Source organism: Megascapheus bottae, chromosome 5, assembly GCF_031878675.1.
Source record: "Megascapheus bottae isolate mThoBot1 chromosome 5, mThoBot2.hap1, whole genome shotgun sequence".
Classification (NCBI taxonomy): domain Eukaryota; kingdom Metazoa; phylum Chordata; class Mammalia; order Rodentia; family Geomyidae; genus Megascapheus; species Megascapheus bottae.
Window position 1 is genome coordinate 49,306,537 of NC_143513.1, and position 23,200 is coordinate 49,329,736.

The following is a 23,200-nucleotide window of genomic DNA, read 5'->3' on the forward strand; positions in this document are numbered from 1 at the left end:
TTTTATCTTGTCTATTGGCTATGTAGAATTCCATTGTGTATATATACCACATTTTCTGTATCCATTCATCTGCAGTAGGGCATCTGGATTGTTTCCATTGCCTGGCCATTGTGAATAGTGCAGAGATGAACATAGCTGAGCAGGTGTCCTTATAATATCTTGGGTCATAATGTTTAGGATAGATGCCCAGAAGTGGTATGGCAGAATCATAGGGAAGGTCTATTTTCAGTTCTTTAAGAAACCTCCACACTGCTTTCCAGAGTGACTGAACTAGTCTGTGTTCCCACCAGCAGTGTAGTAGGGTTCCTTTTTCTCCACAACCCCTCCAGCAACTGTCATTGTCTGAGTTCAAAATCTTGGCCATTCTTGTTGGGGTAAGGTGGTATCTTAGGGTTGTTTTTATTTGCATTTCCTTTATGACCATAGATGATGAACATTTTCTCATATGCTTTTCTGCCGTTTTAATCTCTTCTTCTGATAAGTTTCTCTTTAGTTCCCTTGCCCATTTAGTGAATGGTTTATTAGGTTTTCGGGGGATTAGTTTCTTGAGTTCCCTGTAGATACTGGATATTAAGCATTTGTCAGATGTATTTTTGGTGAATATCTTTTCCCAGTTGGTTGGCTGTCTCTCTACTTTGGCGACTGTGTTTTTATCTGTACAGAAACTTTTTATTTTTGGGTAGTCCCATTTATCAAGTCTCTCTTCAATCTGTTGTGACCCTGGGATTCTGTTCAGGAATCTTTTGCCTGTGCCTATGAGTTCCAGTGTCTCTCCTACTTTATCATGTAGCAGTTTCACAGTTTCCGGTCTGACGTTGAGGTCTTTGATCCACTTTGAGTTAATGCTTGTGCATGGCAAAAGGGTAGGGTCAATTTTTAGTTTTCTGCATGTGGCTGCCCAGTTTTGCCAGTACCAATAATTGAATAGACTGTGTTTGTTCCACTGTATATCTTTGGCTCCTTTGTCAAATACAAGTTGCCTATAGGTATGTGGTTCTATTTCTGGGTCTTCTGTTCCACTGATCTTCTGGTCTGTTTTTGTGCCAATAACCAAGCAGTTTTTGTTACTATGGTTCTACAGTAGAGTTTGAAATCTGGTATTGTAATACCACCAGCATTGCTCTTTTTGCCTAAAATTATTTTGGCTATTCTATGTCTTTTCTTGTTCCATATGCACCTTTGGATTATATCTTCTATTTCTGTAAAGAATGTCTTTGGGATTTTGATGGCGATTGTACTGAATTTGTATATCAATTTTGGCAGTATAGCCATTTTCACTATGTTGGTTCCCCCTAGCCATGAACATGGGATGTCTTTCCATTTCCTAGTGTCCTCTTTAATTTCTTTCATAAGGCTTTTAAAGTTTTCTTTTTTTTTTTTTTTTGGCCAGTCCTGGGCTTGAGCTCAGGGCCTGAGCACTGTCCTTGGACTTTCTCAAGGCTAGAGCTCTACCACTTGAGCCTCAGCACCACTTCCGGCTTTTTTCTATGTATGTGGTACCGAGGAATTGAACCCGGGTCTTCGTGCATGCTAGGCAAACACTTTTAACCACTAGGCAAAACTCCCAGCCCTTAAAGTTTTCATTGAATAATTCCTTTACATTTTTGGTTAAGTATATTCCTGAACTGTACACTTAAAAGTAGTTGAGTTGGAACCAGACCCCAGTGGCTCACACTGAAACCCTACCTATTCAAGAGGCTGAGATCTTAGGGTCTCAGTATAATAGCTTAGGCAAGAAAGTCCTTGAGATTCTTATCTCCAATTAACCAGCACAAACCCAGAAGTGGAAGTGTGGCTCAAGCGGCATCAGCCTTAAGTAAAAAGTTAAGGGACAGTGTCCAGTCCCTTCGTTCAAACCCTAGTACTAGTGCACACATGCATAAGCATGCACATGCGCGCGCGCACACACACACACACACACACACACACACACACAATGCTAAAATATTCCCACAGAATATGAGAAAAGAAAGTTAAGTTTAGGTTTCTGTAATCAATTTTATTCAAGTAGAAAGATGTTATTTACAGCTTTTAAGTAGTGCCCCCAAAACAACAAAGCATTGAGCATCTTGAAAACATGTATTATGATACTCATCTTTTGCATTAATATCAGAACTATCCTCAAAAAGTTTTTGTTCAGATAATAAAACTAAAAGTACAACAATAACAACTGCTACCATCTACAGAACTCTTAGATACATATGGCCAGACATAAGTATCCTTAATATTTTCTTCCAATAAAAGTGCTTAGGAAGCAGTAATCTTTTCATGCTTGAGCCTGGCACCAACTCATACACATCCTTCCTTCCCTCTTCTCTCAAGACTACCTCCCCAGTCCAATCAGTTGCAAAATAAAAAGGAAAAGGTTGATGATGTCCAAGTAGATGTTCAGGGCAGCAAAAACATACTCTTCAGGGTCCAGCTCAGAGTAATGATGGCGTCCTCCCACCATAATTTGCACATCCATCACCAAGTACTTGAAAAGAGAGAAGAAAAATTAGCTGCTGAAATTGTACACAACTATTGAATAGGTATCTTAAATGGTCTGAAAAAATGAATATAGCATCAATAAAAATACTGTAGAGCCGGGCACCAATGGCTCACACCTGTAATCTTTTTTTTTTTCACTGTGGGCAGTTAACTTTTTTTATTTTTTTTATTTTATTGTAATTAGTAAAAGGGTTACATGATATTTGCCAGATAGAAGGTGCATTAATCACACCTGTAATCTTAGCTACTCAGGAGACTGAGTTCTGAGGATCAAGGTTCAAAGCCAGGCAGGGCACTAAAGTTCATGAGACTCTTATCTCCAATTAACCTCTAGAAAACGGGAAGTGGCTTTGTGGCTCAAGGTTAGGGTTGTAGCTTTGAGCTGAGTTCAGGGACAGTGCTGGGGCCCAGAGTTCAAGACCCTAGACTGACAAAAGAAAGAAACAGAGAAAGACAGAGAGAGAGAGAGAGAGAGAGAGAGAGAGAGAGAGAGAGAGAGAGAGACAGACAGACAGACAGACAGACAGACAGACAGACAGAGAGACAGACAGAGAGACAGAGACAGAGAGAGACAGAGATACAGAGAGAGAGACACAGAGAGACACAGAGAGAGACAGAGAGTAGTAGAAGGTCAGTTTGTGGCTAAGTGCTCATGTGGGTCATGTGGCTTGAACTTGGCCTGGGAGCTGTCCCTGAGCTTTTCAGCTCAAGGCTACCACCCTACCCTTGGGCCATTTTCTAGAGGTTAAGTGGAGATAAGAGTCTCAGGTCCTTTTGTGCCTGGGCCAGCTTTGAACCTTGATCCTCAGATCTTAGCCTCCTGAGAAGCTAAGATTACAGGCGTGAGCCACCACGCCAGGTGGCTAAGTGTTATTCTTTTATTAATATATTTTTATTGTAATTAATAGAATAGTTACATTATATTCTCCAGATAGAAGGTACATTACTTAACAATCATTGCCACCCCTTCTCATGTTTTTTGTTCCCATTTCCCTCTTCCCACCCATCTCCCCTCATCTTGTTTTCCCCCTTCCCTATCCTATTTCAAATAAACAAACATATATGTGATATATCAGAAAATAAGCTAAGTGTTATTCTTATAAACCTCATTCAAACAAGAGGATCCTGAGTTTGTGTTCTATGAAAGTACCTCATCTTCCTGAAGACTAGGATTTAAATCTGTGCACTTCCTTTGAAACTCAAATCCAAAAACTCCATTGCATCTTAGTCAATGACATGGACAAATGGACAAATTTATCTGGGCTTATGGGCTTGATGCCCAGATAAATTATAAATTTCCTTCATATATGATTCCTCACCCCCAAGTTCTCACTAAACTGAGATCACATTAAAGCTGGCTTATAGATGCACATAAAGTAATAACTGAGTTCTGAAGAGGTTTGGGTGACAGTAAACCATTCATCTGAGAATGACTTTATGACCATTCTGAAGTAGAATGGAAGGGAGAAGGAACTCAAATATGGTTCAATAATCTCCCCCAAAAATGTCAACTCAGCCACAGAAAATAAAATTATGAGATCCTAACATCGAACTATATCAGGCAGCCTCTTTTACTTGTGCTTACTGCAGAGTAAGGAAACCTGGGCAGTGTGACTTCAGGGAGCAACTGAGTCACTTGTGTCCAGTGTTGGAAGGCAGAACCCAGCAGACAGACCTGCACTAGCATTAGAAAGAATTCCTGGCGTTTGAAATCATCTTTCCCCCCGCCCCCCTCAGGCCTGATGCTTAAACTCAGGACCTGGGAACGGTCTTCTTGAGCCACAGCGCCACTATCAGCTTTTTCCTGTGTACATGGTACCTAGGGCTTTGTGCATGTTCAACTAGCACTCTACCACTAGGTCATGTTCCAGCCTGAAAGATTAACTGATTTTCGAACAATATCTACTCCAGTGAAATCCTGTTGGTAGGAATTCAAGCATTTTCTCCCTGCTGGGTCCCTGCTGGGTTACCAAGAAAGGAGAAAGAAGGATGGGATGGGCCTGTCCTGGACAGCTTCACATTGAAATCATTACAAATTGTCTCATCTACTGTTGGTATAGGTGGAATTTACTCAAGCACTGGAGGAAGGGAATGACATATATACAGTAGGTAATAGCTACCCCATCTCATGTCATGTCTCTTTCCAATTCCTGTAAGAAGAAAAACCAACCCTTCTGACTTCCCTGGGACTTCCTGGGAAACTCCTCAGTCCTGGGCAAACATTTAGTACCCCATTTGCCTGCTCCCCTTAAAAAACAAGAACCTTAGACTGAGAACCCACCCAGCTTTGCTCTTTGCCTCTTATGGTCACTCTGGAATACTATCTCCTCTTTTCTTTCTTCTTCCCCACAAGAGATCCCTGCATTTATCTTATAAAGGGAATTGACTCTTAGTCATTTCATAAGTACATGCTGAGTGGTGAGCTACATGGCTTTTCAGGCAAGATTGCGTGCTTGAGGGCAGATAGGAAAGAGGGAGAAGGAGGTCAGCAGATCCAGGGAAACCAGAGCTCAGAACACCATCAAAAGCACGTCTAACCCACAGGGAAACTAGCCAGGACTCAGACCCCTGGAGCACTTGAAAGTGCAGTGCTCTGCCTCACCTCCTGGCAGGCACAAACACACCTCTTACAACTGTGGTAGTTAAATAGACACACAAAACACGAGAGAGACAGAGATAAAAGGTTCTTCCACCCCCTAGCTATTAGTTTAGTGTCGGGCAACCTTCCAGAGTTTTTGCTCAGCCTACAAATAGAGGGCAGAACATCAGCCTACTTTAGTGTGAAAACAGATTGCCTGAAACAAGCCACAAGACAGAGCAGCCAATGTCACACATAAAGGCCAAGCGCACAGAATAAAGGAAGTCTGGTGTAGATCAGTTCCTTTATAATAGGAGAACAAATGAGAAAACTTCAATCTCCTGGTCTATTTTTTCCAACATTTAAAAGTTAAGACACAATTGCAACAATAAAAAGATGCAATGAAACAAAAATGTAGACAGTTAAAAATTTAGTGATGACTATAGACCTCATTTTCTATATTTGAGCATGTTTAGAAATTTTCAAAATAAAGAAATTTCTTTACAAAGAACCTTAAGAACTGTAGATTTAGATTAGTAGATAAGTTTCCTAGCATGTACAATGCCCTGAATTTTTGCCCTGATACCATAAAAAAGATTTAAAATCATGAAAAGATGGTATGATAAAAACAAAAAATAGAATACCATGCACTTCTTTTAAAGAATGAGTTAGACTCAGATCTGTTCATAAATGGAGAACCTTACTATCATCATCATCATCATCATCATCATCATCATCATCATCATATCATCATCATCATCATTTGAAACCCTGGGGCTTGAACTAGGGTCTGGGCACTAACTCTGAGCTTTTCTTTCTTGCTTGCTCAAGGCTAGCACCCTTACCACATGGACCACAGCGCCACTTCTGGCTTTTTCTGTTCATGTGGTACTGAGGAATCAAACCCAGGGCTTTATGCATACCAGGCACATTCCCAGCCCCTCTTTTTTTTTTTATAGGAAAAGATCTAGGCAGAATGCTACCTACATTATGATTCCATCAATGTAAGAGGAAATGGTGCATTTGCATAAAGAAACTCAGGCAGGGTTCACAGAAACTGTTAAGTGTATACCTTTGAGCAAGAGTAAGAAGTTTTTTTTTTCATTTTTAATCCCTGTTGCTTGAATTTTAAAATGTACACAGATTACTTTTTAACTAAAATGTTCCATTAAAAAAAAACTGAAAAAAGGCCAGGTACTAATGGCTCACACCTTAAATCCTAGCTTCTCAAGAGACCTGAAGGATTGTGGTCTAAAGCCAGTCTAGGCAGAAAACTTCTTAAGACAATATTCTATTAACCAGCGAAAAGCCAGTCTTGAAGCATGGCTCAAGTGAGAAGCACTAGCCATTAGCAAAGAAACCAAGTGAGATGAGGCTTGAATTCAAGACACTGCTACCAACAACAAACAGAGTAAAGACAAGAGAGAAAGCAATAGGACTAAACGAGGCACAGTACATTCCACTTGTAATCCTGACTATGCAGTCAACTGAGATCGAGGAACAAGATTTGAAGCCATCCTGGGCAGTAAAGTCATGAGACTCTTACTTCATGAGACAGACAGACAGACAGACAGACAGAAAGAAAGAAAGAAAGAAAGAAAGAAAGAAAGAAAGAAAGAGAGAGAGAGAGAAAGAAAAAGAAAGAAAGAAAGAAAGAAAGAAAGAAAGAAAGAAAGAAAGAAAGAAAGAAAGAAAGAAAGTCAAGAGAACTATAGTCGTGTTCTAGTGGTAGCCTAGATCAAGACAGTTCAGAGACAACAGGCCCTAAATTCAAGGCTGAGTGGCACCAAAAGAAAGGTTGTGTGTGTGTGTGTGTGTGTGTGTGAGAGAGAGAGAGAGAGAGAGAGAGAGAGAGAGAGAGAGAGAGAGAGAGAGAGAGAGAGAGATTTTCCAGGTGTATCTATAGTGGTTTATTGGGAAAACTGAAGCCACAATCTGCTGCAGTAAGCTTCCAGTCTTATAAATGATCCCCCTGTCTTAAACATTGACACATTGACTCTCTAAGAAAAGCCGTGTTTTTATGTGTCATGGTGGCCCTCCAGCTCTCCCTAGGGTGCTGCTTGAAAACACAAGCTTTTCAGAGGCAGGGCGTTGTAGGAGTTTCAGCACATCACTGACTCCCCATGAGCAGGACACAGTCTATCCTTGCATGTGCAGAGATGGACTTACGAGGGAGAAGATCAGAGCTCCAAGTGCAGCATACAGTAGATGCAGCCACTGCAGAGAGAGAGAAAGAGAGAGAAGAAACAACAGTAGCTTAAGATTTGGATATCAAAAGGCCTCACTTGGGACCTGATGTTAAGTCAGCACTGGCTCTGTAGAGTCCCCAGGTCTGGTCTCCATGTCACCTCTGCCCCTTACCACCCAGGGGAATTTCCCAAAGGTATCACTTAATTTCTCTGAACTTGTTTCCTTATCTACAAAAGAAACATGTACTTTCACGAATGTTGTACAAGTTCTCTGACGTGAAGAAAACACATAGGCCGGCATCTGACATCCAGCAAGAGCTCATAAACATAGAGTAAAGGACAAAAGGCTGGACTTGGACTCTAGGAGCCTCCTCTAGGCTGCTAGTGGAGAATGCCAGAGGAGCCCACCTCTCCCACAACAATAAGTACCTGGGCACTGCGGGGTCAGCTGGCCCCCTTCAATCAGGTTTACCCCAAGGTTCCTTGGAGGAAGAACTGTCATCTAGAGCATTCGATATTCACCCACTCCATCCCTGTTAGGAGCCCCTCCCCAGGGATGGCCACTAGGATGGACTTTCCAGTCCTTCAGTTGCAGGGAGGGGAGGGGGGGAGCATGGGCTTCGGCTGTGGGGCTGTGTGCTCCTGAAGCCATCTTGAGCAACTTCCACACCACCGGCTGGAAGTAGGACCTTTCCTGGGAGAGGCAAGGGCCTTGCTGAGTTTTCTAAGACCGCACCATGCCTAGAATGCTCCCGCCCAGCTGGCCTTCACTCTCCTTCTCCTGGGGGTCGAGTGTGCCATCGTGCCTGCCAACTCTTCCAGCCTGCAGACATCATCACTTCCAGAGGTTCATGGAGCTCTCTACTCTTTACACTCCTTACTTGCTTAGCCCCAAGACATGTCTGTGTCTCACAAGACCTGGGTGACAAAGCCAGTACTTCACCTACACTTTTAACAAAAAAGCTACTTACATATGAGCGTACGAAGATTATGATAATTCCAAAGATCATAAGAACGAAGACGGAAACAAACAGCACTCCATTTAGCAAGGTGAAGTCCCACTGAGGAAATACAAACAACTCCATTATCATCTAGAAAAAAGGTCAGGATGTTTCCAGATACATTTTATTCCCCAGAGATAGGAATCAGCCATGGCTAACAATTTGCCTTGGTAAATTCAGAGAACTATGAAGCTTCATTAATCCCCACTAAGTATTACACAGACTGGGATTTGCTTCAAGAGGGAGGAAAACATGGGAGTATGGGAAGAAATTATGGGAGCCACAACTGACAATGGGTGCCTGGGGGCTCGTACTAATTACTTTCATTATTCATATGAACTTTCCTCTAATATAAAAAAGGCACATCCACTAAGTAGGATTTAAATGTGCATGTATAGTATGACCAGAATTCATTTGTATTTTTAAGAGCAAATGCATAGAAAATATTAATGGAATGAAATATATCAAATGCTATCTGGGTATTTTCACAATTATGTATTATATATTATATCACATTTATTATATATATGAATATATTACATATTAATATATGTTACTACACTATATTATATATTATACATATATTTATAATAAGCTTTCAAAAATGATCATTCCTTTGTAATTCATTAATGTGAATTTTGGTTTTGCCTTTATAAATTAGTCATCTAAATCACTTGGGCAACCAGGAATTTTTTTTCTTCTCAGCTTTTCGACTAGATAAAAAATAGAAAAAGACGGCTGGGAGTTTGACCTTGTGGTAGAGTGCTTGCCTAGCATGCACAAAGACCCAAGTCCTATTCCTCAGTACCACATACACAGACAAAAGCTGGAAGTGGAGCTGCGGCTCAAGTGGTAGAGCTCTAGCCTTGAGAAAGTTCAAGGACAGTGCTCAGGCGCTGAGTTCAAGGCCCAGGACTGGCAGAAACAAAACAAAACAAAAACAGAAAAAAAAATAGAAAAAGATCTTCAGGACTGAAAAAAATAGAATGATGCAGTAAACAAAGGCAACCAGAACTGAAGAACAGTTCTGGATGAAAAGATGTCACTAAATCTCAAGGAGCATCTTAGGGCTGGAGAGACTCTGACATCACAATTAAAAAGAAATAGTTCTAGCCAGGATACACCACTACTGTAGAGTGTTTACCTGACACTCCAAGGCTGCAATACTCAGAAAAAGGAAATTGCCAGGTACTGGTGTCTTGCACCTGTAATCCCAGCTATCTGGAGGCTGCAATCTGAGGGTCATAGTTTGAAGCCAACAAAGCCTGTGAGACTCTTCTCTCCAATTAACCCACCAAAAAGCAGGAAAAAGCAGGAAGTGGGGCACAAAAGCTCAAGGACAGTATCCAGGTCCTGCACTCAAACCCCAGGGTTGGCACAAAGAAGGGAGAAAGGAAGGAAGGGAGGAAGGAAGGACGGAAGGAGAGAGGGGGTGGGAGAACGAGGGAAGGAGGGAGAGAAGGAAGAAGAAAGGAAGGGAAGAAAAGAGAGAGGGAAGGAGAGATTTAAAAAGGAAGAAATAGTACTGGATTGTATCTGGGGAATCTTGGCACTTTTGAGTGCTGGTGAACTGTTAGAGCCTGTAAAGTTTAAACTCATTTTTGAGGCAAGGCCCCAGCCGGGGACAGATGGAGCACTTAAATAAGATAATTTGAAAAGATTTGCATAAAACACCTGCAGTAGTGTCTTCAGGAAAGCAGCACAAGACGAGCTAGACTAGTAGTCAAAATGCTGTGACCTGTGGGCCCAAAGGGAAGAACACAGGGCGCCTGAGTGTAGGGCTACTTAGAGCTGACCACCTGGGTATAGGCAAGTGAGAGAACCATGAGAACCATGGCAAGCCCCACAGGAACTTGTTGGAAGGTACTGTAGGAGTAAACGCCTTTCTTCTACCTCCAGTCTCCAGATGGGGCTCCTACTGTCTCAAGCTCACAGAAAGCCTGAAGGCAAGAGGGCGGCGCCAAGGTCATGAGGCTCACAAGACAGCAAAGTTCAGGGAGAATACAAGGGTCAGAAGGAATGTGGGAATACATCCAGGCCACTCCCTATGAGAGAAATCCGTGTCAGTAATACGTACTTTTGTTTGTAGAGCAAATAAAGTGAGTCCTATCGTCACCATAGTAGTTGCTCCTGTGGCCCATAATACTTCTTCCACATTATAGAAACTAGAACCAGAGACCAGGGTCATTCTTCACATACATTCAACCAAAGTAAACACAATATAAGGAAACATTAAAAAGAAAAAAAGAACTTACACTGATATAGTGCCTAGCAGCAGACCTTGAAGAACTGTCTGAAGACAAAATTTATAATCAGTCAGAAGCCTCCTACTGGAAGCCTGAGGCTGATCCCCAGAGTCCAGAGGAATTGACTTAAAGTATGCACATTTGGGCAGTCTAAGGGAGTGAGGGGAAACTTACATGGGAGGGTTTGCGGGAGGGCTGCCCTGTAGGTCATGCACCACCCCAGTGGGGCTACACTGGGGGCAGCAAGGGACAGAAGCAGTGGGAAGTCAAGCTAGTTGAGCACCATGCCACCAGCCCCACAGTCTGGCTCAGGACAGGCACAGATGTGGTGAGGGTGCCAAATAGTGACATCTCTTGGGGGGTTGGGGCTCATGAAACAGACCAGGAAAATAAAATCTAATCTAAGAGAAGAAAAAGGAAGGCACACCCTAACTGAAGTGCTAGAACTAGACTAGCTTCCAAATTCTCCAGCTAGCCAATGATGGGCAGGCAGGGACAGAGGCTGGAAAAAAATGGCATCTCCAAAGTCCTGGATCATCTGTCTGGATTTCCAGACCCCATTGGTAATTTCCTGATTCTTTACTCTGCTAAATTTACCTAAGTAAGCTGTCTTTATTGCCATCAGAGGAAAAATAATATATAAATTCTATGTACACATAATATTTTAATATGGCACTCGCTTCCAACCTTCCTCACAAGGTATTTCCTTTCTCTTCTGCTGACTCAATTCCATCATATTTCTCCAAACTCCAGCTCAGAAAAGTGTGTCTTCCAACATGTAAATCATAGTAGAGGTTGCCTGGGGACACAGCTAAGATCCACATCACTGGTCATGAGTCTTTGCTTGTTGGGTCAGGCAGGCCCAATGCATGACTTCCAGGACCCTCAGGTGTAATGGGAGTCATGTATTTTGCCCAGGAGTCTAATCGCTGTGTTTATTTTCCTATCCTATTCTTCCATCAGATTTCCCCATCAGTTCATCTGATCATCTTGTTTATGTGGACTACTTCAAATCTGATATGGACCCAGATAGGGAATAAACAAATTGGCAAAAGTAAAACTTCATGGAAAAGGGTGGTCAGTACTGGCACTAAAAGAAACAGAAACCCAAATGCTAACAATCATTCTGAATCATATTGGAATGGATGTGAATGCACTGTGCCACACCACCCAGCCCCCCAGGAGAAACAAAACATCCTGCCAGTTGCTACCCAGGAGCTTCTGAGAGACCCAGGCCTCCAGGAGAGGAAGGTTTAGACAGCTTCTGTTGTAATGGGAGTCAAGGCTGGGGAATGGCTCAGAATGAGTTCCTGGTAGGAGCCCAGTGACTTTCCAGAAATTCAGGGACTCTAGGAGCTCAAGTATGTGCTGAAAAGTGGTGAAATCTGCCCCCTCTCCAGCCTGCCCATCAGCAGAACGAAAAGATTGTGGGCTAGCAAAGGAGGTGCATAGCTCTGTAGACCTTAGGGTAGCCCTGAATGTCAGGGAAGGGCACAGTGATGGGCCATGGGGAACCAGGAACTGGAGTGCAGGGGAAATGGGATGAGCCCAGGACTACCCCAAGTCTCTGATACTGGGATGGGGCTGAGGGTGAGGTGGGGAGAAACCATGAATTGAGAAGACAGGTGTGAAATTGGGGGACATCCTGAGCTTAGAGACGGCTTCCATTCCCAGAAGGGCTTGGAATAAAAATAAAGTTTACAAAAATGAAGAAAATCGTGTTTCTAGGTGATGAATTTGTGAACTACGTGTGGAACTGACTGGTCATCTGCTGTTTATTGTACCTCGTGGAAGTCTGGCAGTGGCCAGCTTTCCTCTTCTGAAATGTGGCCCTCACTTGGGCAGGATTATGTTTGCCTGAACAAAGCAGTAGCCCAGGATCCCCCAGGCCCTTAACTCACCCAAGGGGTGGGATGTTGTATCTTGCAGCAAAAGGGAAAAGAATGTTTCACAAACACACCTGACCTGTGTTACTCCACAGGAAATGTTTCCAGGAGTGAATTTGAATAACTGACAACAGTATACATCAGATGATGCTAACAGGGGTTACTTACAAAGACTCCCAGGAGAATGTAATTCGTAGGCACCTGACGGCGGAGATGCTCACAGCAAGCAAGTAAAATCAATATAATAAAAAAGATGGGTCTAGAGGATAATGTAAAACCGTCTGTTATTTGCTTCCTGTGTTTATATCCTGTATTATGTACAGATGAATAAATGAACATAGATATTGCTGTGTATCATTGAATGATTTTTATCTATTCTGAAGTGAGAGAGTGGGTAAGTGTAGTTCTTTGACATAGAAGCATACATAAATCTATGTGTAGATTTATGCAATCACCACCACAATGCAAACTTAGAACTATCCTATCATCAATGCATAGATAGAGGCCTTCTTGCTACTACTAGTTTATGGTGATGCCTCAGCCCCTCACCCCCACACATCACTAACCCCAGCCCTGACAAGATGAATTCATTTTCCTTGCCTCTCTAGAAATTATTCAAGAGTGTTAGACTTTATATCAATTAATGGCAATAAACTCTCATTAGCTGCTAGTAGACAAATTTTTTTATTAAAATCAATTAAAGATACTTACAAGAATGCATAGGTGAACCAAGGGTTAGCCAATACCCACACCCTTAAATCGTTCCTGGTTAAAATAAATAAATAAAGTTTACACCACAGATAGCAGATTTTTACTATCTAAGTATAAGCAAGACAACATGGTGAGAAGCATGGGTAAACCCAAAGTGATGAATAAGGCCAGGGATGCAAGTGTGAAAGCTTTTTTTTTTTTTTTTTTGCCAGTCCTGGGGACTGAACTCAGGGCCTGAGCATTGTCCTTGGGCTTTCTCAAGGCTAGAGCTCTACCCCTTGAGCCTCAGCACCACTTCTGGCTTTTTCAATGTATATGTGGTACTGAGAAATTGAACCCAGATCTTTGTGCATGCTAGGCAAGCACTCTACCACTATGCCAAACTCCCAACCCTGAAAGCTTCTTCTTAAGAAAGAAATAATAGGCTGCAGGAGTAACTCAGTGGCAGGGCACATAGTCCCAGCTCAAATTCCTAATCCTCACCCCAAATAGATAAATTTATAAAAAGATAATTTCACAAGTTGGGGTCAAAAATTTTGGGGTTTTGGTTGTGTTTGATTTATTTTTGTTTTGCTGCAGGATCTCACTATGTAGCCCAAGCTGGCTTAGAACCTGTAATCTTCCTGTCTCAGCCTCTTGAAGACTGGGATTTCATACACATACCACCACCAAGCTCAGCTATTAGTGAAATTTAAACTAATGCAAATACTGAGACGGATATGTGTGAACATGATTAAGAATGAATGGTGTCAGGTGCTGGTGGCTTACATCTATATTCCTAGCTATGAAGAAGGCTGAATTCTGAGGCTCAAATTTGGAAACCATCCTAGGCAGGAAAGTCCATTAGACTGTTGTCTCCATTAACTACCAAAAGAGATACAAGTAGAAGTGGGGTTCAAGTGGTATATCACCAGCCTTGAGCTTATGAGCTTATGAGCCAAGAGATAGCACCTAAACCTTGAGTTCAAGCCCCAGTAACCCCCAATGCGCATGCACATGCACACACACATACACACAAATGGTTAAGAAAAAAAAATATATATATACTATCCTGAATGATCAAAATTAAAGCAAGCTGATTCAATGAGAGAATTAATAGGATAAGGACTTACCAGAAAAGAAACACGCCGATGATTATGGCAGTGAATAACAGCTGAGCTGATACAATGAGGAACACTTTTATGATGAAGGCTGAGGAGATAGAAACATTATGTTTATCACAATATTGAAAAATGATGTAACTATCTTTATACAAATGAAAAGAATGTTACCTTTATGGGGGTGGGCAGTCCTAGTTTGTCATCGGCAAAGAGAATAAGAATAAAAGTACGAATCTGCATAAGTTTAAAAGAATATTTCATCAAACCTGGGTGGGGTGGTACTTGTTTGTAGTTCCAATGGCTTGTGCCTATCAGAAGGCAGAGGCAGGAAGATTACTTGAGTGCATGAGTTCTAGACCCAAGCATAAAATGAGCAAACACCAGAAGAATCAATTTAGCTATTCAAGATGTTTATTGGAGAACTTAGTGTTCATTGATGGAAGCTCCAAAATTTTAAAGACAAACTTAAGGACTGGAGTGATTCTGTAGTATAAATAATTCCACAGTCATCCTGCACTATGCACACGCCATCCTCCTTAGGATGATAGGTTCATTGTTATGTGTCCAGCTACTCTGATGCACAGAAGGAGCATCAGGAAAGCTTCAGGGGCTGCAGGGAGAGGATGTTCCCTCCTCAGAAATGGACTGCTGCTGCAGAGACTTTGCAATTCACTAGTTAGCCTCTCCTCTCTCCAGCCTACCTGCCCTACACAGCACTCCTCCCTTCTGAGTCAGAAGGCAGGTGACCTGACAAATAGCTCAGAGCACCTTTTTATGAATGGGACCCCTCCAAGTTGTCAGCTGCCTCTCTTGGCCTATTGTCTTTGAGCTTTTCCCTTTTCCTTTGTCTACTGGAAGGCTAGAGCTTCCAAAGGTGAGGCACAGGAGGGAGAGTGAGGATCAGGGGGAGGCAGCACTGAGATCCCACCCTCACAGCCCTCCTGCAGTGTGTCTAGCCCCTAGGAAAGCTAAGCCAGGATCTGGAGGCTCACACCTGTCATCCTAGCTACTCAGGGGCCTGAGATCTGAGGATCAAGGTTCAAAGCCAGCCCAGGCATGAAAGTCCATGAGACTCATCTCCAATTAACTGCCAGAAAACCAGCAGTGCGGTTATGGTTCAAGTGGTAGAGCACTAGCCTGGAGCTGAATAGCTGGGGGACAGTGCCCAAGCTCAAGGCCCAAGACTGACCAAAAAAAAAAAAAAAAAAAAGATGGAGTGTAACCCAATGGACACTGGCACCATGTAACATTATCCTTAACACGATCTGCCTTTGACTATCATGTTTTATGAGGGAAAAAAACAATCACATTTGTTTGTCATAGATTTCATATTTCTATTCCTCATTTACATAAAACTAATATCTAGGACACTGTATTTTGCGGGGGCGGGGGGGGGCGTCATGGGGCTTGAACTTGGCCTGGCCATTGGCCCTGAGCTCTTCAGTTCAAGGCTACCTCCCTATCCCTGGGCCTGGGCACTGTCCCTGAGCTCTTCAGCTCAAGGCTACTGCCCTACCCTTGAGCCAAGCCCCACTTCCCATTTTCTAGAGGTTAATTGGAGATAAGAGTCTCAGGTCCTTTTGTGCCTGGGCTGGTTTTGAACCTTGATCCTCAGATCTCAACCTCTTGAGTAGCTAGGGTTACAGGCGTGAACCACTGCGCCCGGCTAGGACACTGAATTTTCAAAGTAAGTTCATATTATATTCTATATAGGCAAGAATATTTCACAACCAGCAACTAAATCATATTTCACAAAAAATCCAGAAGTTATTCATCATTTTTTCATTATGAATTTTTTAATTTACTGGATAAGTTACTCTATTATGGGAGCCATATATCATGTTTCATGATAAAGCAAGAGTAGAAGGAACAGACCACAAAATCAAATCTTTCCCACAATCCACATTCTGGGAACTATTTTTTTGGGGGGGGGCATGGAGGAGTCATGAGACTTGAACTTTGGACCTGAGTGCTGTCCCTGAGCTCTTCAGCTCAAGGCCAGTGCTCTATCACTTGAGCCACAGCGCAGAGCCACAGCGCAATTTCTGGTTTTCTAGTGGTTAATTATAGAGAAGAGGTTTCAGGATTTTAGTGCCTGGGCTGGCTTTGAACTTCAATCCTCAGATCTCAGCCTCCTGGGTAGCTAGGATTACAGGCATGAGGCACCAGCACCTGGATCAGGGTCTGAGCACTATCCTTGGACTTTTCTCAAGGCTAGAGCTCTACCACTTGAGCCTCAGCACCATTTCCGGCTTTTTTCTATGTATGTGGTACTGAGGAATCGAACCAGGGTCTTCGTGCATGCTAGGCAAGCACTCTACCACTATGCCAAACTCCTGGCCCCTCTGGGTACTATTTTAAGACAACTTTTGATCTTCTTTTCTAGAAGGTAATTTTTTTTGGGGGGGGGATGTTGGTCGTGGGACTTGAACTCTGGGCCTGGGCGCTGTCCCTGAGCTCTTCAGCTTAAGGCTATCACCCTAACCAGGAGCCATATCACCACCTCTGGTTTTCTAGTGGTTAACTGGCGATAAGAGTCTCAGACTTTGTGCCTGGGCTGGCTTTGAACTGTGATCCTCAGATCTCAACCTCCTGAATAGCTAGGATTACAGGCATGAGCCACTGTACCTGGCTTAGAAGGAATTTTTTTTTTATTCTTACCTCTGCGGATAGATTCATCTGAGAATGGATTGGTTGCATTATCATTGTTCTCATTTGAGTTTCTCTCTTCTGAAATTTGTATTACATACACATTTGCGTGCTTAGTAGTTGGTAAATACGGTCTCCCTTTCATGTCTGATATCCTGTCTTCTTGTGAAGGCATATAAGACTGAGAAGATTGGACCTGGCTCTTCTTTTCTTCAGTGTTCTGTGCCAGATGATCTTCAGAACTAAAGTGTGTTGGCTCACTGACCTCCATTTTCCTGAAGAAGAAAAACTGTTATTCATGTTTTTTGTTGTTGTTGTTTTGTTTTGTTTTTGCCAGTCTTGGGGCTTGAACTCAGGGTCTGGGCACTGCTGTTGAGCTTTTTCAAGCCTAGTGCTCTAACACTTGAGCCACATCACCATTTCTGGATTTTTTTGTTTGTTTGTTTATGTGGTACCGGGGAATGGAATCCAGGGCTTTGTGCACTCTACCACTAGGACACATTCCCAGGCCCTGTTATTCGTGTTCTTATGATCACACTTCTATCTGCTTACTAGCCTCATAACATTTGGTACTAGTTTCTCAAGTTTAACTTCCTTTGCTCAGAGCTTACCAAGGTAGTATTAAATATGTAAGTGAATATATGGTGATTATATACATGTATTTATAATAAGGTAACATATAAATATAATACTGTAAAATAATTTACATCCTGTTATGGAATTAACCTTTTGGTAACCTTTTGGTAAGGATGAACTTCCATCATTGTCTTCTCCCTCACATAGTTTACATTGTGAAGATGAAAATACCCAGACAAGTAGCAGCATGAGATGCAACAGAAGCAGGCCAGGAACATGGTGGCCTGAGTACCTTCCACTAAGTCTAGAGGAACAGATATGGAGTAGAAGAGATTTTTTTTTTAACTTTCAGAAAAAGAGAGGCTTAAGCCAAGGCTGGACATTGACTAGGAGCTAATCAAGAGTTGAAGAAAGGAACAATTCTGGAAGGGGACTGGAAGGAGCAGAGAGAACAGGCACCAGAAACAGAAAGAAATTCATTTATTCTAGTAAGGAGCTTGAGAGTATTATAAGGTTAGAGGAGAGGTGGAGGGAGTGTTTCACTGAAATGGAAGTAGGAAGACACCATACATCATGAAGGACATGAAGACCACGGGTGACGGAGAGAGAATAAAGACCCTCCTCCATGAGGTGCCAGAGAAGGGTTCTGGAGGGAAGCAGTGGTGATTTCCTTTATTAGACATCAAAAGGAAAGACTGGATGATTCAGCTGGATGCTGGTAGCTCATGCCTGTAATCCTAGCTACTCAAGAGATAGGAGACATGACACTCAAGATTCAAATTTACCAAAAGTAGAAAAGCCTATGAAACCAGCAAAAGAGCAAGAGTGGGGGTGGGACTCAAGTGGTACAGCAGCAGCCTTGAGTGAAAGAGAAAGGCAGCGTCAAGTCCTGAGTTCAAGCTGAAGAACAAGAAAAAAAAAAAGAGCAGTGAAATGTCAGATTTTTTTTGTTTTTTTCTTTTGCATAAAAAAACTGGCAACGGTAGCTCTTTAAGATATCAAGCACATAAAATAACAAAAACAAAACAACCCCAAAATACCAGAATTCCAAGTGGTTGGAAGCCTGGCTCCGTCTTCAGAGTGCTAGCCAATGAGTGAAAGTGTCAGGTACCAAGTTCCAGTCCTGGTCTTATACAAAAAAGAAACAAAAACAATCTAGGGTCACATTTTGAACTGAACAGGGACTCCACACATTTGCCTGCATGAGTTCCCACCCGTATACAAAAAAGTATTTTAACATAAATAAGTATAAATATATATATATTAATTTTAAAAGTTATCTTTTATTGTATCATTATAAAAGATGCAAATAACCCAGTCTGGATTCATTATATATCACATACACACAATTATGTTTATCTTATTTATTTTTTCTTCTAATTTTTAACAACTTAGAATATTTTCATGGCTCCAAGACAATCCTGGGCCCAGGGCCCACTGTATCTGGAAGGCAGATAGCACACAGGCAGCCACCAAGTGGGCTCCAGGGCAGGGATAGTATAACAGCCTCCCTCTGAAATCAAACTGTGCACTACTTTAGACCCAGTAGTTATATATTTGAGCAATGTATTCCAGAAACATACTCACGCAGATAAAGAAATATGTAAAAGGAAATTCAGGATGTCATTCATCACTCCTAACTACAGGAAATTTGCAGCCATGTAACAGGAGGCAAGGCAATGGCTAATTTGACACAGAAGGCCACATTGAATAGATATGAAAGTTCACTGTGATACTTTTGAATCTAAATAGATTTGAGAATAATACTTAGTAATATCACATTAATCTTTTATACATAACACTCCCAGAGACTGGAGAGACATACTTCAAATGGTGCACATGGTTGTCTACAACACAGCAAAGTTGTGGAATATACTCTGTGCTGCCTCTCTCCCTCTCCCTCTCCCTCTCTCTCTTTATTTATTCCTTATAATAGCAAGTATATTTACATTTTGAAGAGAAAAGGAAGTATTTTTGTTTGTGGTAAAGTCTAGACCTTCTCTGAGAAAAGCAGCCTCCTTCTAATGCTGAGTGGCAAAAAGATGCTCAAATAACCAGTCTGGTTTCTTCTCCAGTGTCATGCATGTTGGAAAGGGGAAAGTCGGCAAGCTTTTCAAGGCACTCACACAAAGCTACCAAAACCAAAGGCAACAGAATTTTCTTCAGGAAACTACATTTGTTTGGTGTCTGATCACAAAATGAATTCTTCACCTGGTCTTCAAAAGGCCCTCAGGGCTCCCGAGCCAGCAGTCACCCAAAGGATAGGCAAGTACTGGGATGGAAAAGCAGAGTTCTGAGTGACAGTTAAGGGAGTGGCAGTTGGAGCTTGGGATGGGCTCAGTACCCTGCTGCCTGGGAGAGGAACTCTGTGTTAAGTCCAGGTTGCCAAGCTGTGTGTTGGCTGATGCACTTTGTGCTGGGTCTTGAGGGTTGCGGGTAGAAGTGGGGCTATTCCTGCATCTCCAATTCTTGTTGAGGGGCAATGGGCAAGCTTACTCTGTCCTTCAGGAAGAAGCATGGTCCTGCCATCACTGGTCCCTGTGGGAGGAAGATGCTCAGGAAATTCTACTGGGAGCATTCTCCAGAGACCCTGCATGCTTATTTCAATTATGTAAGATTTCTTTATGATAAATTAGGTGGGGGGGGGTCTTTCTGATGGCTGGAAGGAGAATGCTATCTGCAGCCTCTTCACCTGTGAGAAGTGGTGGAAAAATGATTTCAGGCTGTTTAGAGAGGTCAGATGAATACAGGGAGCAGCCAACATGAGACCACCCCTGCCGCTGGGATTTCTCGTCAGGGAGGGGAATGGGAATGAAAACTCGTCCCCTGTGGTTGCTGAGGAAAAGTTATCTCCATTCATTAAACCACTAATTAGCACTGCTCACTACATGCAAAGAATGGAGAAGTGAAAGAAACACACAAAAAGGATGAAGATCCTTTCTTCTCTCTGTAGTGTAGATACACGTATAAAATATGCATATCTAAGGCAGAAGGAGGGGAGGCCACACAACAGTCTTTAGAGTCAGGGAATCAGCAATGTAATTTCTGACACAGGCCTAAGATGGTTTTTCAAAGACAGGGCCATGCATGAAGGATAAGAGGGAGCGTATTTCAGGCAGAAAATACTGAGTCAAGGCACCGGCTGGGCATCACGGAACACCCCATTCTGCAATCAGTTCTGTCAGGTCATAACATAGACAGTAAAGGGACATATGCAGTAGAAGACAGCGATACCGTGCTTTCCCTTCAACCTTCTCAGTCTTTAGCCTTTCTAGTTTGTTGATGATAGCAGGAAAACTGAGGAGAGTACATTTCCCCCCGAAAAAATATAGTTAGCACGATTTACATGAACTAACTCATTTAATAACATGGGCTCTATGAGTTATGCTCTCTTGATACCCTCATTTGACAAGTGAGTAACCAAAAGTAAAAGGTCAAGAAATCCTCTAAACAAAAGTGGTGAGCCAATCCCATGATACATTTGATACATTTGTTTCTCTTTAATTTCAATTAATAAACACTTCAAATCATGCAAATAAGACCAAATGCTGACACTGAGAATTCTTGGGGGAATCTAGTCTTATCCTTTTATGGGAGGTATTTGTTATAGTTTATACACACACACACACACACACACACACACGCACACACACACACACACACACACACACACACACACACACACGATCATAACCCATGCATAGGAAATCATCATGTACTGCAATTGAATCCTTTGTCTGGCTCCAGGCTGAATATGGGTGCCATGGTCTGAACATGGTCCCCAAATATAGGCATGAGACTCAATCACCAATGTTATAGTATTAAGTTGCGAGGGTGAAACTTTACTGGAAAGTTTGTGAGACTCCTATTTACAATTAACCACCAGATAACTGGAAGTGGTGCTTTGGCTCAAAATGGTAGAGAGCAAGCCTTGTGCCAAAAGAATTCAGGAACCGCCCTGAGTTTAAGCTCTATGACTATCTCCCACCACCCCCACAAAAAAACCCTCTATGTCCACTCCTGTTGTCATCAATTGTCAAAGTTGATTAGTTCTAATAAATGTATACAACACAGAGAACTTTTAAATTTACACAAAATATTACTCTGTGCACTATTTGTTTTTTGGTGGGTCATGGGGCTTGTATTCCGCCTGGGTGCTGTCCCTAAGCTCTTCAGCTCAAGGCTACCACTCTACCCTTGAGGCAAGCCCCACTTCCCATTTTCTAGAGGTTAACTGGAAATAAGAGTCTCAAGTCCAACCCAGGTGTCTCTCAGTTGATGAGTGGATCAACAAGATGTGGTATTTATACAGAATGGAATTCTATGCTGCTGTCAGAAAGAACGACATATTAAGTGCAATAAGCCAGACACAAAGGAACATAGGCTCAATGATTTCCCTCATTAGTCATAATCAGTAGAAACCTAGCAGAGATTTACAATAGAACAAATCCTAGATAGATAAGGCCATATAGTATGACGCTAAATGAAAGGACCTCCAGGATAAAGAAATAAAAGCCATATAATGAGTGATTGTTGTCCTTGATGTACTATGTTATCTCTCATCTCTTTTGCTGCCCCTTGGTTATCTCATATTATTATGATATTTCACCCTGTTTTATATATCAGATATATAATTTGAAATTGGATAAGGAAAGGGGGAAATCAAGATGAGCAGGGCGGGGGAGGAAAGGGAAATGAAGACCATGACATGAAAAAGGGTATCAATGTTTGTGAAGTAATGTACCTCCTATCTGGTGAATATAATGTATCCCTTCTATTAATTACAATAAAAAAATAAATGGGAAAGAAAAGTGAAAAAAAAAAGAGTCTCAGGTCCTTTTGTATTGGGGCTGGCTTTGAATCTTGATCCTCAGATCTCAGCCTCCTGAGTAGCTAGGATTACAGGTGTGAGCCACCGTGCCTGGTTTGCACTATTTTTTAAATTGCTTTTTTTCTTAATTTCTGAGGGTTTTTTTTAGTATCAATTCATATAATAGCCCCTAATAGTTTCTTGCTAAGTTCAAGCATGGCTGATATAACTTCATATGAAAATCTGACAAGGATATTACAAGGAAGGAAACATAAGCCTATATCACTCTTGAACATAGATGTAAAACTCTGAATATAAGTAAACAAAACCAGCAATTTATAAAAAGGAAAATCACAACCAAGTTGGACTGATTCCAACAGTTATAATATTCAACATTCAGAAATCTGCATTATCCATATAGTCATAAAGAAAAATTATGATCACCTCAGAGAGGTAATCACATTTGATGAAAGATTCTTCCTTCCTTCCTCCCCTCCTTTTTTTTTGCCAATCCTAGGGCTTGAACTCAGGGCCTGAGCACTGTCCTTGTTTTTTTTCCTCAAGGCTAGTGCTCTGCCACTTGAGCCACAGCACCACTCCTGGCTTTTCTGTGTATGTGGTACCAAGTCTTCATGCATGTTAGGTAAGCACTCTACTGCTAGGCCAAACTCCCATTCCTGATGAAAGATTATAGTTGTTTTTGTTTTTCAGAGCTGAGGACCTTGCCAGGCAAGTGCTCTTCCACTGAGCTAAACCCCCAATCCCCATATTCTTGATGAACATAGGAATAGAAGGAAATTTCCTTTACCTGATGAGGGGAATTTACAAAATCAACACTATTAGAAGTTACTATAGTAACTATGGCTGGATACAGGACATGAAGGTGGGAGAAAGTATAGCTTTCACAATAGTTACATCTGTTTCTCACTTTGGTTACCTGAGTGTGGTTACTTTGCAATAGGTT

General features: G+C 42.0%; 1 protein-coding gene across 1 annotated transcript; it reads right to left on the reverse strand.

Moving 5' to 3' along the window:
- Positions 1 to 1,978: 1,978 nt before the first annotated feature.
- Positions 1,979 to 19,729, reverse strand: LOC150063359 (protein lifeguard 1-like). Its single transcript, XM_090333110.1, has 10 exons — positions 19,638 to 19,729; positions 16,863 to 17,125; positions 14,214 to 14,292; positions 13,102 to 13,155; positions 12,559 to 12,649; positions 10,514 to 10,551; positions 10,336 to 10,423; positions 8,229 to 8,318; positions 7,238 to 7,285; positions 1,979 to 2,476 (listed from the first exon to the last, which is right to left on the reverse strand). The coding sequence occupies exons 2-10, from the start codon at positions 17,119 to 17,121 to the stop codon at positions 2,324 to 2,326; spliced, it is 900 nt and encodes a 299-aa protein (XP_090189236.1). The 5' UTR covers positions 17,122 to 17,125; positions 19,638 to 19,729; the 3' UTR covers positions 1,979 to 2,323.
- Positions 19,730 to 23,200: the final 3,471 nt, after the last annotated feature.